The 12902-nt window shown below is 43.5% G+C and overlaps 1 protein-coding gene across 8 annotated transcripts in view; it reads left to right on the top strand.

Moving 5' to 3' along the window:
* The window catches only part of LOC127007035 (uncharacterized), a 167387-nt gene that overhangs the window by 153368 nt on the left and 1117 nt on the right, over positions 1-12902 (top strand). For 5 of the 8 annotated variants that reach the window (XM_050877538.1, XM_050877536.1, XM_050877535.1 and 2 more), the window contains 4 exons: positions 1-886; positions 3994-4105; positions 8425-8626; positions 9619-9795. The exon at positions 1-886 is cut by the window's left edge and continues 38 nt beyond it. In XM_050877538.1, the coding sequence (XP_050733495.1) occupies positions 1-117 (117 nt within the window). In that variant the 3' untranslated portion in view covers positions 118-886; positions 3994-4105; positions 8425-8626; positions 9619-9795. Of the gene's footprint in view, positions 3189-3993; positions 4106-7912; positions 7994-8424; positions 8627-9618; positions 9796-11248; positions 11358-12902 lie in introns of those variants that run through there. The other 3 variants (XM_050877532.1, XM_050877533.1, XM_050877534.1) reach the window with 3 other exon arrangements.

Raw genomic sequence — 12902 nt, 5'->3', positions numbered from 1 at the left:
ACCACCTGGTGTCCCCGGCCGGAAGCTCTGACTCCGACCCAGAATGTGGGCCTCCTGCGGGCGCCTCGATGTGTGCCGCCCGCGGCCCGGCGCCCCACGTCAAGTACATGGCCGTGACGGAGCCACCCGAGGCGGACCCGCCTTCCCCTTGAGCCTGGCGGCCGCTCAGCCACACCGCCAAGTGACCTTGCGGGCAGCACCACCCTCGCTGGCCCGCCGCGTGAGCCTCACCACACCACAACGAACAGCGTCGCGCCGTAGATCAACAAGTCGCCGCCGCCTCTGCCTTCGCCACCAGTCGGCTGACCGAAAGAAGGAGGGCAAAAGGGAAGCCAACGCCAGCGCTGCCGCCGTGGCCAGTTTGTGGCCAGGACTGCTGGAGCCTCTGCTCTGCCTCCCGCTCGTGACGCCCTCGCCGGGAAACCGCTGCCCTGCAACCTTCATGGCCGGACGCGGTGGCATGTCTGTAAACACTGTTTTTATGACTCATGGCTTTCCAGCGTCATGTGGCCGGTGGGAGGGAAGGGGGAGGGAGGGGTGGCTCGCCCACCCCCTCACCCTTCCCCCTCGCCGAGAAGAGAGGTGTCTTGGCAGGAGGCTGGGCAGCGGCAGTGCACCCCTAGGCGGCAGGTGGTTCAGACCAGCAGCCGCTTGGCCCGCCGGCAGCAGCAGCAGCAGGACGCGTGCCAAGGTCTCGTAACTATGCACACAACTCATTGATTGGTGTCGTTCGTTCCTCGTGTAAGACAATAAGTGAATAAGCAACAAGACATAGACTTCACTGAAGGAGCAAGGAGCGGGGCACCGGAGCGGAACAGACAAACCGACTCGTTCACGGATGTGTTGGTTCATTCCCTGGTTCGTCTCGCTGTTCCGCATTCCAGTGGTAAGAAAAAACTTGGTGTCTTTCTTAAAAAAAGAATATGTATGTAAACTTAAGGTTCATAAAAGTTATTCTTTCACAAAATATAAATATATTTTTCTCTCTGTCGTTGTCGTTTTTCCGTGTCTATAACTTTTCCGTGTTTTTTTTTTTTTTTTTTGAGTTTTCGTAAGAAAGTAACGTGCGTGTGTGTGTGTGTGTGTGTGTTTCTTCGTCGTCTGTTTTTCTTTCGTTACTTATGAGTCTTCACAAATAGTACGTGTCTCTGTGTCTTACTTATTCCAACCATGTATTGGTTATCGTCCGTGTGTGTGTGTGTGTGTGTGTGTGTGTGTGTGTGTGTGTGTGTGTGTGTGTGTGTGTGTGTGAGCGCGCAAATAGCAACAATGTCTTTTTTTTTTTGCAAGGTTATAAATTCACATTGTGCTGTGTGTGTGTGTGTGTGTGTGTGTGTGTGTGTGTGTGCACGCATAAAAAAATATTATATGGAGTCTATTTTTACAACTAATACTATAACTAATTTCTCTCTCTCTCTCTCTCTCTCTCTCTCTCTCTCTCTCTCTCTCTCTCTCTCTCTCTCTCTCTCTCTCTCTCTCTCTCTCTCTCTCTCTCTCTCTCTCTCTCTCTCTCTCTCTCGTGCAAGTAGGTAAGGAAAATTGATATTCACAAAAAATACGTAATATATTTTTTTGATTTCTGAAATTATCGAAAACTGGCCTTAAGTGTGTGTGTGTGTGTGTGTGTGTGTGTGTGTGTGTGTGTGTGTGTGTGTGTGTGTGTGTGTGTGTGTGTGTGTGTGTGTGAAGAGTACGCACACAGCCTCCCCTCACAACCTGTCTATTTTATCTATTATACTTTAGCCACTGTGTTCCTCATGCCTTTATTCATTTGTACAGCCTGTCGTTCATTCATTTATTCACTCGTTCATTTTCAATCATTTATTAATTCATCACATTATTATTATTATTATTATTATTATTATTATTATTATTATTATTATTATTATTATTATTATTATTATTATTATTATTGTTAGTAGGAGTAATAGTAAGATTTTTTTATGGAAGAGTAAGCACACATTCCCTATTTTATGCCAAAGATTAAGACGTAAGAAGATAATCGGCAATGCTTTCAAAAATTCAATGGAAAAAGAATGTTCATTAATATTATCAATTAAAATTTTCTCACGGTTCATTTTCCTCTAGTATGGAGTATGGCGCCAACATGTTACCTGGAGTTACTTGCTTTCAGAGGCTCAAAAACTATCCAAATTTCGGTTTATTGTTTCATCACTTCGTTTCCTCACGGTTTTATCTGCCATGTTTTTATTTGCATTAATAGTTTCCTCTCCAATGGGTAACTTCCAAAACAATTCTTATGCAGAGGGCAGCACTGTGCTTCCTGGCCCGTTGACCGACCGTTTTATTGCTTTCATTTCGATATTCATATTTTTTTCACATTCAATCCCTAAACCCTTTTATTTTTTCTCGCGTATCGATATTGTGATGAAAATTTGTGTCGATGACTTATTTTCTTCTGTTTTGTAACCTCATTTTTTCGTTCTTTGTGAGGTGGTGGTGGTGGTGGTGGTCACAGAATAATGGTAGTGGTTGTCATGGTTTAAGTTTTTTGGGATGGTTGTGATAATATGATGACGTTAGAAGATAATGAACCGGAGACAGTAGTGGTGGTTGTCATGGTTGTGGAGGTGGTATTGATGATGATGGTAGTGATAATATGGTGATGATGGTGGTTATCGTAATTGTAATGGTAGTGAGTGGTAGAGTGAGAATGCGGTGGTGGGAATTGAAGATGGTTGTGTTGGTGGTGGTGATGGTGGCAAGATTACGATGGTGGTAGTCGAAAGTCGGATGGCAATGGTGGTGGTTGTGGTTGTGATTGTTGTTGTGAATATGCAATGGCTGTAGTGGTCATGGAATGGTTGTTGGTGTGGTAGTGGAGGAGTGGTGGTGATTGTGGTGGAGTATGACAGACATAATGATGGGAATGGTAGTGGTGGTGACATTGGCCACGCCTGGTGTAACGGGGTTGTATTGGTAGTTGTGGTACGAGTAGTTGTGGTCGTGGTTTTGATGGTTACGTTTTTTTTAAAGATAATTAATCAAATATGAACTGCTGAAGAAGGACACTTGTGATATACTACTGTACATACATACAACCTTAATAATGATTAATAATAATAACAATAATGTTAATGATAATGATAATTATGATATCTTTCTCCCCCTTCATATTTTTTGTCTCTAATAAAGTTCGTAAATAAATATTGCCTGTGGCGTTTTGATTCAGAGGTTTCCTTTTTTTCCACTAACGCCTTATTTTCCTCTCCATCCGCTTCCTTCTTTTTTCCTTTCTCCTTCCCCTCCAGTCCTCGATTTATCTTACTCCGCCTCCTCCTTGTCATCGTTCCCAGTCTTTCCTCCTCAGCCATTTCCCTGCGTGGGTTACTGAGCGCCTATACTTTGACAGTGGCTGGTCGTAAGGCTGATGATAATAATATCCTTGCACCCTCTCACGGCACATTCCGACGGCTGGTGACCAAAGTTTGCTGAAGTATAACAGGCCCGTAATTTTGGCAGATTTCTGTGGGGACTAGAGGGCATCATAGGTTCGAGGGTGGAGAACAAAGCGAGCATGCGTAAGTGGGGGAAGTTTTTTGAAAAATAAACAGAAAACATAGGGAGGCTATAGCACCCCCCCCCCCTCCCCCCGAAATTACAGCCCTGTATAAGGGCGTAATGGTGGGTTGGCGACACTTGTTGGTGCAGACACACCAGAGCTCAGTGGCTGCTGGCTCTTAGAGGCAGGTGTGCAGGTCTGACACAAGTGTGCTCATTTTCAGTGGAAGACCCGTATGAATGTGTAAAACAGAAATACAAGAGAGAGCGTCTGCGAGTGTTTGAAAAGCGCGGCGAAAAACGGGCCAAGTATGGCGTCCAAGTCTTAGGTTGTCGGTACTCTCTCTATCAAGGGACTGTAATCTACCTCTGTCATTTCTACAATACTACGGCCTTAAATCATGACAAAGGGCCGTGTTTTCTCCTTTAATTACTATTTTTAGATATTTTTTCCTATTATCACCACCATAGACTAATCCCAGATAAGTGTGTCGTGAGGTTGAAGCAATGACGCAACCCTCCCAGCTGTGCCAGGCCGCCCCAGCGCCGGAGAAGAAGAACGTTTTCCTCAATTTTCCCCGAGGTAAGGAAGTGACATGTCTCTCTACCTCTCCTGTGGGTTATTGACATCATTTTCGAGGTCGTGGCAGTGAAGGTTGTGTTGGATTACCGCGGGGAAGGCGTTAAAAAGAGGGATTAAATGGCGGAATGTTGGTGGGTAAATATGGAGTCACTACGCGCCTCCAATATTGACCCCCGTTAGAGGTTAGGTTATTTAAAGATCAGTTGGAGTTATTTAAATATGCTCCCCCACCCAAAAAACCCAATTTCCCACGGGTCCCCCAAGATCGTTAGGGGAAGGGGATTAAGCCTTTTTTTATTTTTTTAACTTAAGTATTTGCGCCTTCATAATAATAGGACGTAGGTGTCATGGAAATTAATAGGAGGAAGGGAAGGGAAGGGAAGGTTCTTGGAGTTATGGGAAGGGATGGACACAGTGAGATAGGACTTACGTGTCATGGAAATTAATAGAAGGAGGAAGGGAAGGGAAGGTTCTTGGAGTTATGGGAAGGGATGGACACAGTGAGATATAGGACTTACGTGTCATGGAAATTAATAGAAGGAGGAAGGGAAGGGAAGGGAAGGTTCTTGGAGTTATGGGAAGGGATGGACACAGTGAGATAGGACTTACGTGTCATGGAAATTAATAAGAGGAGGAAGGGAAGGGAAGGGAAGGTTCTTGGAGTTATGGGAAGGGATGGACACAGTGAGATAGGACTTACGTGTCATGGAAATTAATAGGAGGAAGGGAAGGGAAGGGAAAGTTCTTGGAGTTATGGGAAGGGATGGACACAGTGAGATAGGACTTACGTGTCATGGAAATAATAGAAAGAGGAAGGGAAGGGAAGGGAAGGGTCTTGGAGTTATGGGAAGGGATGGGCACAGTGAGATATAGGACTTACGTGTCATGGAAATTAATAGGAGGAAGGGAAGGGAAGGGAAGGTTCTTGGAGTTATGGGAAGGGATGGACACAGTGAGATATAGGACTTAAGTGTCATGGAAATAATAGAAAGAGGAAGGGAAGGGAAAGTTCTTGGAGTTATGGGAAGGGATGGACACAGTGAGATATAGGACTTAGTGTCATGGAAATAATAGAAAGGAAGGGAAGGGAAGGGAAGGTTCTTGGAGTTATGGGAAGGGATGGACACAGTGAGCTATAGGACTTACGTGTCATGGAAATTAATGGAAGGAGGAAGGGAAGGGAAGGTTCTTGGAGTTATGGGAAGGGATGGACACAGTGAGATATAGGACTTACGTGTCATGGAAATTAATGGAAGGAGGAAGGGAAGGGAAGGGAAGGTTCTTGGAGTTATGGGAAGGGATGGACACAGTGAGATAGGACTTACGTGTCATGGAAATAATAGAAAGAGGAAGGGAAGGGAAGGGAAGGGTCTTGGAGTTATGGGAAGGGATGGGCACAGTGAGATATAGGACTTACGTGTCATGGAAATTAATAGGAGGAAGGGAAGGGAAGGGAAGGTTCTTGGAGTTATGGGAAGGGATGGACACAGTGAGATCAGATATAGGACTTACGTGTCATGGAAATTAATAGAAGTAGGAAGGGAAGGGAAGGGGAGGTTCTTGGAGTTATGGGAAGGGATGGACACAGTGAGATATAGGACTTACGTGTCATGGAAATTAATAGAAGGAGGAAGGGAAGGGAAGGGAAGGTTCTTGGAGTTATGGGAAGGGATGGACACAGTGAGATAGGACTTACGTGTCATGGAAATTAATAGAAGGAGGAAGGGAAGGGAAGGGAAGGTTCTTGGAGTTATGGGAAGGGATGGACACAGTGAGATATAGGACTTACGTGTCATGGAAATTAATGGAAGGAGGAAGGGAAGGGAAGGGAAGGTTCTTGGAGTTATGGGAAGGGATGGACACAGTGAGATAGGACTTACGTGTCATGGAAATTAATAGGAGGAGGAAGGGAAGGGAAGGGAAGGTTCTTGGAGTTATGGGAAGGGATGGACACAGTGAGATATAGGACTTACGTGTCATGGAAATAATAGAAAGAGGAAGGGAAGGGAAGGGAAGGTTCTTGGAGTTATGGGAAGGGATGGACACAGTGAGATAGGACTTATGTGTCATGGAAATTAATAGGAGGAGGAAGGGAAGGGAAGGGAAGGTTCTTGGAGTTATGGGAAGGGATGGACACAGTGAGATAGGACTTAACGTGTCATGGAAATTAATAGGAGGAAGGGAAGGGAAGGTTCTTGGAGTTATGGGAAGGGATGGACACAGTGAGATAGGACTTACGTGTCATGGAAATAATAGAAAGAGGAAGGGAAGGGAAGGGAAGGTTCTTGGAGTTATGGGAAGGGATGGACACAGTGAGATAGGACTTACGTGTCATGGAAATTAATAGGACAGTAATATTATTATGGTTGAGGGACTTGTATTATTTTCATCCCTTAACTATAATATGGAGGCCTAATTTCGTATTTGGGAGGCGCGGAGTCAATCTTCACAATTACCCTTATTTATTCTTCTTTTGACCTGTTCTGCTTTGTGTTGCATCCCAGGTCATTCATTCTTCTACTTTTGACCTGTTCTGCTTTGTGTTGCTTCCCAGGTCATTCATTATTCTTTTGACCTGTTCTGCTTTGTGTTGCTTCCCAGGTCATTCATTATTCTTTTGACCTGTTCTGCTTTGTGTCACTTCCCAGGTCATTCATTATTCTTTTGACCTGTTCTGCTTTGTGTTGCTTCCCAGGTCATTCATTATTCTTTTGACCTGTTCTGCTTTGTGTCACTTCCCAGGTCATTCATTATTCTTTTGACCTGTTCTGCTTTGTGTTGCTTCCCAGGTCATTCATTATTCTTTTGACCTGTTCTGCTTTGTGTTGCATCCCAGGTCATTCATTCTTCTACTTTTGACCTGTTCTGCTTTGTGTTGCTTCCCAGGTCATTCATTCTTCTACTTTTGACCTGTTCTGCTTTGTGTTGCTTCCCAGGTCATTCATTCTTCTACTTTTGACCTGTTCTGCTTTGTGTCGCTTCCCAGGTCATTCATTCTTCTTCTTTTGACCTGTTCTGCTTTGTGTCACTTCCCAGGTCATTCATTCTTCTTCTTTTGACCTGTTCTGCTCTGTGCCGCATCCCAGGTCATTCATTCTTCTACTTTTGACCTGTTCTGCTTTGTGTCGCTTCCCAGGTCATTCATTCTTCTTTTGACCTGTTCTGCTCTGTGCCGCATCCCAGGTCATTCATTCTTCTTCTTTTGACCTGTTCTGCTTTGTGTCACTTCTCAGGTCCTTCTATATTCTTCCCACTTGGACACTTCACCATATGCACTGATCAAGCTCTGTTTTTTCGTACACTGCTTACACGGCTTTTACTTCTCAATGTTCTTGGCTGTTCATTCTCTATTTTCCTTCAGGGGCTTTGTGGTGCAGTGGTTAGCACACTCTGCTCACAACCAAGAGAGCCCGGGTTCGATTCCCGGGCGGAGTGGAAAAATTTGGGCGGCTTTTCCAATACCCTACGCCCCTGTCCACCCAACAGTGAATGGGTACTAGGTATTAATCGGGGGTTGTGTCCCGTCTCCTGGGATCTGTTCCCTTCTCCTATAATTCCTTCCCCTTGTGTCTCTCTCCGGCATATGACCACAGATGTTGCGCCGACTAAACAAAACTTTCCAACTTCTATTTTCCTTGTCACTTCATTCGTTTACACCCATATAACTTGAGTAGCATCCTTAAACTAACTGTGACTGATGAAACTTTTTTTGGTAATTTTTTTTTATGATTTTAACTGATTTAGTAACAATTTATGTTGGAAATAACTGATTCCCTCCCCCACTCCCCTCTATGGTGACATGGTTAGCATGCCTAGCTAGGAATCTGTGGGCCTGAGTTTGAATCCTGGCACAGGGAGTCAGCATGCAGCACACCCTATTTACAGAAGGTTTGGAAAGTTCTCCATCAAGTGTGCACATGTGATGGTGCTGAAAAAAACTAAGTGATATATATTTTGTTGTTGTTGAATTATATGCAAACCTTGTTTCAGTAGCCTTTATTTTGTTACTATTGGCATTACAATGTATGCATCACAGCACCACACATATCCTGATAAAACAACAGTACTGTGGGCATCTAGGTAATGTTGTGTTTTCATGTAAATGGTGATAAACTTAGGATACAGATGTTGTGTCATTACAATTTGATGTAGATTTAATATGTATAAGTATGAACAAAATGTACTATTTCAAATGATACAATATTTATTTTACATGCAAAAACATCTCTGAAATATAATATTATATCCTTTTTACAATTGTGAAAAGGAAATACTACTACACCAAGTCTGAGGACAGTAAGCAAGTATCTCTTCCGCAGGATGGTGTCACACTGGGAGCAGGGCCTCGGCCCCAGACAAAAGATCTTGGCTGCCAGAACAGAGCAGTGTCACCAACAGCCATAGGATAGCAGACTGGTTGGTCTTCAGCTTCACAGACTTTCTATTGATCAGTCTCAAGCAGTTAAAGATGCCACTGAGAAGCTGCGAACTTGAGACTAGTTGCAGGGGATCCACTGACTAGTAAGTAGAGCAGTCTTTTTCATTATTAGAATTAACCAGACAAATTTCTCTCTTCCTCCCCTATATCTTGAGGGTGTGAGTGCCTGTCTTGACAATATAGGGAAACAATTTTTATGCATAGTGTTGTAAAAGAATGTTACAAGAATGGGGAGGTTGATTCCTGCCAGTGCAAATATATTTTCCTGCAGTGTAAATAGATTTAGAAAAAATGGTGGAGGTGTATTCACATTAGTTTCCATTCATGTTTATTCTCATTGCTGTTATAATGGCTGGCATCATTTATAGTTTATCAGTTGTTATTCACATCACCCACTTCTCATACATCTTTTTGCCTTCCCTTACTCTCCTTCACCCCTCTCCATCTTCTCCAACCTTTGCGTCTCCATTTTTCTCAACCAAAATAGACAATCTCGGTACGCACATTTACGATACTTGTGGTTCTGTATTCACACCATCCCTGTCCTGTTCTTTGTCCTTTTTCTCTTTCTTTTTCCATCTACCTCATTATTTTGTGTTACCAAAGGTTCTTACATTCCAGTATTTTCTTGACTCCTTCCTCTCCTATTTCCCTATTCTCTTTCCTTAACATTACTTTGATACCTATTATTATCATGCTTCTGTATTCTCATTATTCCTCCTTTTCCTTTTTTCACCTTTTTATCTTTCCTAATCTTCTCATCTGCCACTAATCAGCCACTAGCAGGCAGACTAGGTTCAGGTTCTGTGGATTCTTTTTAGGAGCAGCGAGTAGTGAGCTTTTTTTATTATTGTTTCCTTTTTTTGTGTGCCCTTGTGTTGTCTCCTTTGCTGTAAAAAAAAAGGTGCTGCAATGTGTCTGATGCAACCCTACTTATTACATTATACTATCTGGCAGTTACAAAGCCATCACGCAAGCTGGGGAAGAGGCACAACAGACATCTGAATTAATACAAACCTTTAGTCCATTTTTGCCTCTAACACTGCAGTGACTCATTACAGTGTACATTTTGCAGAAAATTGTGCTGACCAACCTGTGCTGCCATCTTCCTCTGAGGGCTCCAAGGCTAATGCTGTGGCGCCCCTCTCTGGTGTTAGTATAGTATGCCGTTCATGCATGCATCGACCTCACCCGAAGAAGAAAAGGAGGAGAGAAGATAAGGAAGAGGAGGTAATGCCTTCCTTCCTGTAAGGTATGGCAAAGCTCTCAGTCTGTTCTGTTATTAGCGGTAATCTTCTGAATCCCACAGGATCCCACTTAATCTTGTGGGCAGTTTTCTTTTTGTGCTACTGTACAAAGGGGGTGGTAGAGGGGATGATTTCAACAGTTATAGGGAATAAGCTTACTCAGTGTTGTATTTAAGGAACATGGAGGGGTTTTAAATTAGAATGGTGAAAATAAATGTAAAAAAAGAGGTGATGAACCAGTAGTGTTTTAGAAATCACAAGGGACGTGTGGATCAAGTTTTTGCACAGAAAATGATAGTTGAAAAGTACTTGGGCCATGACAGGAAAAGGTTTATGGGATTTCATTAGGATGTATGGCATAGAAGAGCATTTACTTGGAGGGGTCAGGCCTTTTTATAGGGATGATTGTGCCTATGTGCAAGTAAATGGAGACATACACTAAGCTTTGTGTGGCCTCAGTGTGGTCTCATTGGCCCTTGAGCCTCTGGTGGGTCAGAACCAAAGACTACAGTATAAGGATAGGGGATCCAATGGTAAAACTTTGATGCAAGTAGTGGTGCCATCTATTGGCAGTCAGCGGAGAATGCATTCACTAGTAGGAAGAACTAAATATTTTTAGCGGAAATTATTTTTTACACCATTATATTCTCGACCCTCGATTTCCTGTTTATTGGATTTCTCAAAATCTGGGTGGCTGCATGCATGTTCGGATGTAGTCTTTCATTATTGTCATATTCTGTGGCCTTACATTTGCATGTAAATACATTATGTACTGGAATCCAGCACTATAATATTCTTGGCCACCCAGAGAGTTGATGGTATCAGATGCATCACCGCCATCAACACAGCATCTGTTTATTTACATTTATCAGCTGAGCAGCTGTTTGTTATGATCTAGTTTTTATTACCCGTTTGATGTTTTCATTACTGATTTTTATTCTATCTTAAATGTGCTGGACAAAGTGTGGTATAAGTCTGGGGCAGGTATTGCATATTGGCGATTGCCAGACTGAGCATGGTTAATGTCCAGGATAGGACCGCGGCCTCCAGACTGTAGTGATTCCCGGGCAGGTGCTCCCCACCATTAGCCCAGCAAATTGAGTATCCAGAGTTTTCCATTAATAAGGGACATGTATTAGTTCGACACTATAAAAATATAGACAATTCTTGATGTACTTGTGGTAAGAAAACCCCAGTAGTTCAGCAGCATTTTATTTTCTAGAGATGTCAGGTGGTAAGGAAGCACAGTGCATGTTGCTATGTACTGTCAGTTTTGACTAGTTGCTAGTGGTTCTTGGTCAACTCTTTGAACACTTTACATGTGTTTGGTAATTAAGAACAAGGGTTGAAGATTTTTCAATATTTTTATTCAAAATTTTCTTAGTAATAGACAAGAGCAATCAGATCCTTCCTTGTTCCTAACAATTACCCATAAAATGAGTAAATACTATGTTGCAGAGAGAATGTCCAAGGCAAAGGAGTGGAACTGCCTTGAGGGGCCAGGCTGGCTGGGGACTTGGACACTGTCACAAAGGACAATAATTCTTCTGAGGAGGGAAAAGGAGAGGTATGTCAGAGGTCTCACTGAGGATACTGAGGGTTGGAGCTTTATTCCAAATCTGCATTTTAAACAAGTACTATCTGAACAGTTAATAGTATCAGATGCAGATAGGTACTGGGCTCATTGGAGCCCTCCGAGCTCTGAAGAAGCTCCACTCCATATCCAAATCTTAGACGAATACTATCCGAATGACTGATAGTATCAGATGCAGATAGATTACTGGGTTTGTTGAACTGAGTACCCAAGCAGACAGCTCCCTCCAGCTGGTTTACAGTTGGTTGATGCTGATCCACCAATAGATAAAACTCCAGCCTCTCTTACAGAGGTGAGAGAGAGAGAGAGTGAGAAATTTTGGATGTAAAGGCAGCTAGGGTCTGTAATATCAGCACGGCAATGCAGAAAGTCAGTGGTGAATCCATGATCCATGGGTTGCATGCACACTGACTCCCCATGTGGGACTCTGGTGCCATTCCTTCTGACTGGAAAAAGGGGTTGGCTGTCCCTATATGGAAAGGGAACTGACAGGACTGCAACAATCACCATGGTATTACACTGCTCAGTGTGCTGGGCAAAGTGCTCATTCATCTACTGCTGATTTGAATTCAATCTCTATCCTCTGGTAAAGTTTCAGAGACCTGAGCAATTTCGGTTAACAAATGATTAGAACCTAACACTCGAGTCCTTGTGGTGAGACAACACACTTCACAGTCACTCTCATGCCAGTCCTAATCCTTGCAGGAATCCCACAGAATCACTTATTGTCCTAGAGTGCCTCAACATGCACTGTCTCAAATGCCCTCCTGTGATCGCCATAGGCTGCAAGTTGACGTAACACAAGGACGCGAAGAGCTAGGATCTAGACATTTGTTGACTAACTGGGTGAGAACCCAATTGCTCAGATCGGAAACTTTAGCATAGGCCTATATGACTGAATTTGCATCGGCAGCAGATGACTGAAGACTTTGCCCAGCACAATGAGCAGTGTAATTACCACAGTAATTTTTGCAGTCTTACCAGTCCCCTTTCCCTTACCAGATAAGGACAACCATTGCCAACCAAATTCTTTTTCCACTCAAGATGGATGGCACAAGACTGCCACATGACAGGGAGCACCGCTTGCAACTCATGGATCATGGGTTCCCCCTAGTTTTCAGCATCTACACACTGACAATATAACCCACAGCTGCCTTTCAAACCCTTCAACTTTTTCACTGCCTCTTCACCTCTGCCAGAGAGTAATGTCTACTGGAAGATCAGCAGCTGACATCTACAAACCAGTCAGAGGGACCTGTCTGCTTAGGGGTTATGCCATGTACAACTGCCAAAAGTACTCTGCCCAACGAGACCAGCACCCATCCACATTTGATACTATCTGCCCATCAGCTGTTTGGATAGTACTCATCTGAGATGTGGATTTAGAATGGAGGTCCTTCAGAGCATTTAGACAACCTTTGACATCCTAAGAAAGACCTCTTGACACACCTCTCCTTATCCCTCCTCAGAAGGGTTCTAGTCCTTTGTGACAGTCCTGTATATCCAAGTTTGCAGCCA

The sequence above is a fragment of the Eriocheir sinensis genome, chromosome 34 (assembly GCF_024679095.1).
Source record: "Eriocheir sinensis breed Jianghai 21 chromosome 34, ASM2467909v1, whole genome shotgun sequence".
NCBI classification, from domain to species: domain Eukaryota; kingdom Metazoa; phylum Arthropoda; class Malacostraca; order Decapoda; family Varunidae; genus Eriocheir; species Eriocheir sinensis.
This window is presented reverse-complemented; position numbering and strand designations above follow the sequence as displayed.